Source organism: Cynoglossus semilaevis, chromosome 4 (assembly GCF_000523025.1).
Source record: "Cynoglossus semilaevis isolate Cse_v1.0 chromosome 4, Cse_v1.0, whole genome shotgun sequence".
NCBI classification, from domain to species: Eukaryota; Metazoa; Chordata; class Actinopteri; order Pleuronectiformes; family Cynoglossidae; genus Cynoglossus; species Cynoglossus semilaevis.
In genome coordinates, this window is record NC_024310.1 from 17,162,420 (window position 1) to 17,163,642 (window position 1,223).

At 45.9% G+C, this 1,223-nt stretch overlaps 1 protein-coding gene across 3 annotated transcripts in view; it reads left to right on the top strand.

The window, feature by feature from the left end:
- stx1a (syntaxin 1A (brain)) overlaps positions 1–1,223 on the top strand; it is a 43,949-nt gene that overhangs the window by 36,361 nt on the left and 6,365 nt on the right. For 2 of the 3 annotated variants that reach the window (XM_008309697.3, XM_025055110.1), the window contains exon 9: positions 57–167. In XM_008309697.3, the coding sequence (XP_008307919.1) occupies positions 57–167 (111 nt within the window). Of the gene's footprint in view, positions 1–56; positions 168–298; positions 410–1,223 lie in introns of all 3 variants that reach the window. The other variant, XM_008309696.3, reaches the window with a different exon arrangement.

Below are 1,223 nucleotides of genomic sequence, written 5' to 3' on the forward strand. Positions count from 1 at the left end.
GTCTGTCTGTCTGTCCGTCTGTCCGTCTGTCTGTCTGTCTGTCCGTCTGTCCACAGGGTGATTTGGTGAACGTCATTGAGCAGAACGTGCTCAACACGGAGGATTATGTGGAGCAGGCAAAGGAGCGCATCCCAAAATGCAAAAAGTTTAAAAAGACCAGCAAACGGGTGAGGAGTATCAACACACTGTCCACACAGACTCTAATGGTATTCTTCTCTTCCCCCCTCTCCCCTCCCCCCTCCTCCCGCTCCTGCACCTCTTCCGTCCCTCCGATCCCCCTGTTACTAACCTCTCCCAGGGGGAAATGATAGATCGCATTGAGTACAATGTGGAGCACTCGGTAGACTATGTGGAGAGGGCGGTGTCAGACACTAAGAAAGCGGTCAAATACCAGAGTAAAGCTCGGAGGGTGAGTCTCCTGCCGCCTGTGCACGGAGTAAAAGCATGGCATCGTATGGAAAAGTGACAGATGATTTCACAGTGGTGGCGTGTGCCTGCATGTGTGTGTGCACGTTGGCTTGTTCATCTTGTGGAGGATGTGTGTGTGTTCCATGTTGATGATGGTGTCACTAGTCAAACGTAAGGATGAGAGTCTGTTTCAGACAACAACAAAAAACAAAACACTGATGCACTGAGGATGATGAAGGACGAAGGCCGCTGGCGTAAATGTCGGTGAGCTGATCCGATTGTTTCTTTACATCAACCTGATGCATTTCTGATTTTAAAAGAATGGGGGTAAAATAACATGTAACAGTCAGGATGTCAATTTTTAATTCATTCTGTTAAAGAGTTCGGAAGAAGAAATCTGGACTGGTTTGGTATCTTGAAGAAAAGGAGAGTTTAACATGTGTAAATTAAGGGAATAAATATATAAAATCAGAGGAGTTTAACATAAAGTTTCATGTAAATTAAGGTTAAAAGGTTACTAAAAGGTGAATAAGAAATTAAAACTTCGAAAATTCTATTTCATACAATAAAACTAGAAAAAAAACCTTGTTGGGAAAACCCCTTTCTTTCCTATTATATAAGTGTAATGATAGACAGAGTCAGGTCAGCTCCTTCCCTCTGGTTCCGTTCTCCTTCTAACCCTCCTCTTTCTCCAGCCTACTATTTCTGCCCAGGCTGTGGAAATGGAATTGGACTATCAGGGTATAATCACATCATTCTGCTCCGCCCCCCCCCCCCCCTCCGCCCCCCCCCCCTCCCCCCCCCCCGACACACCC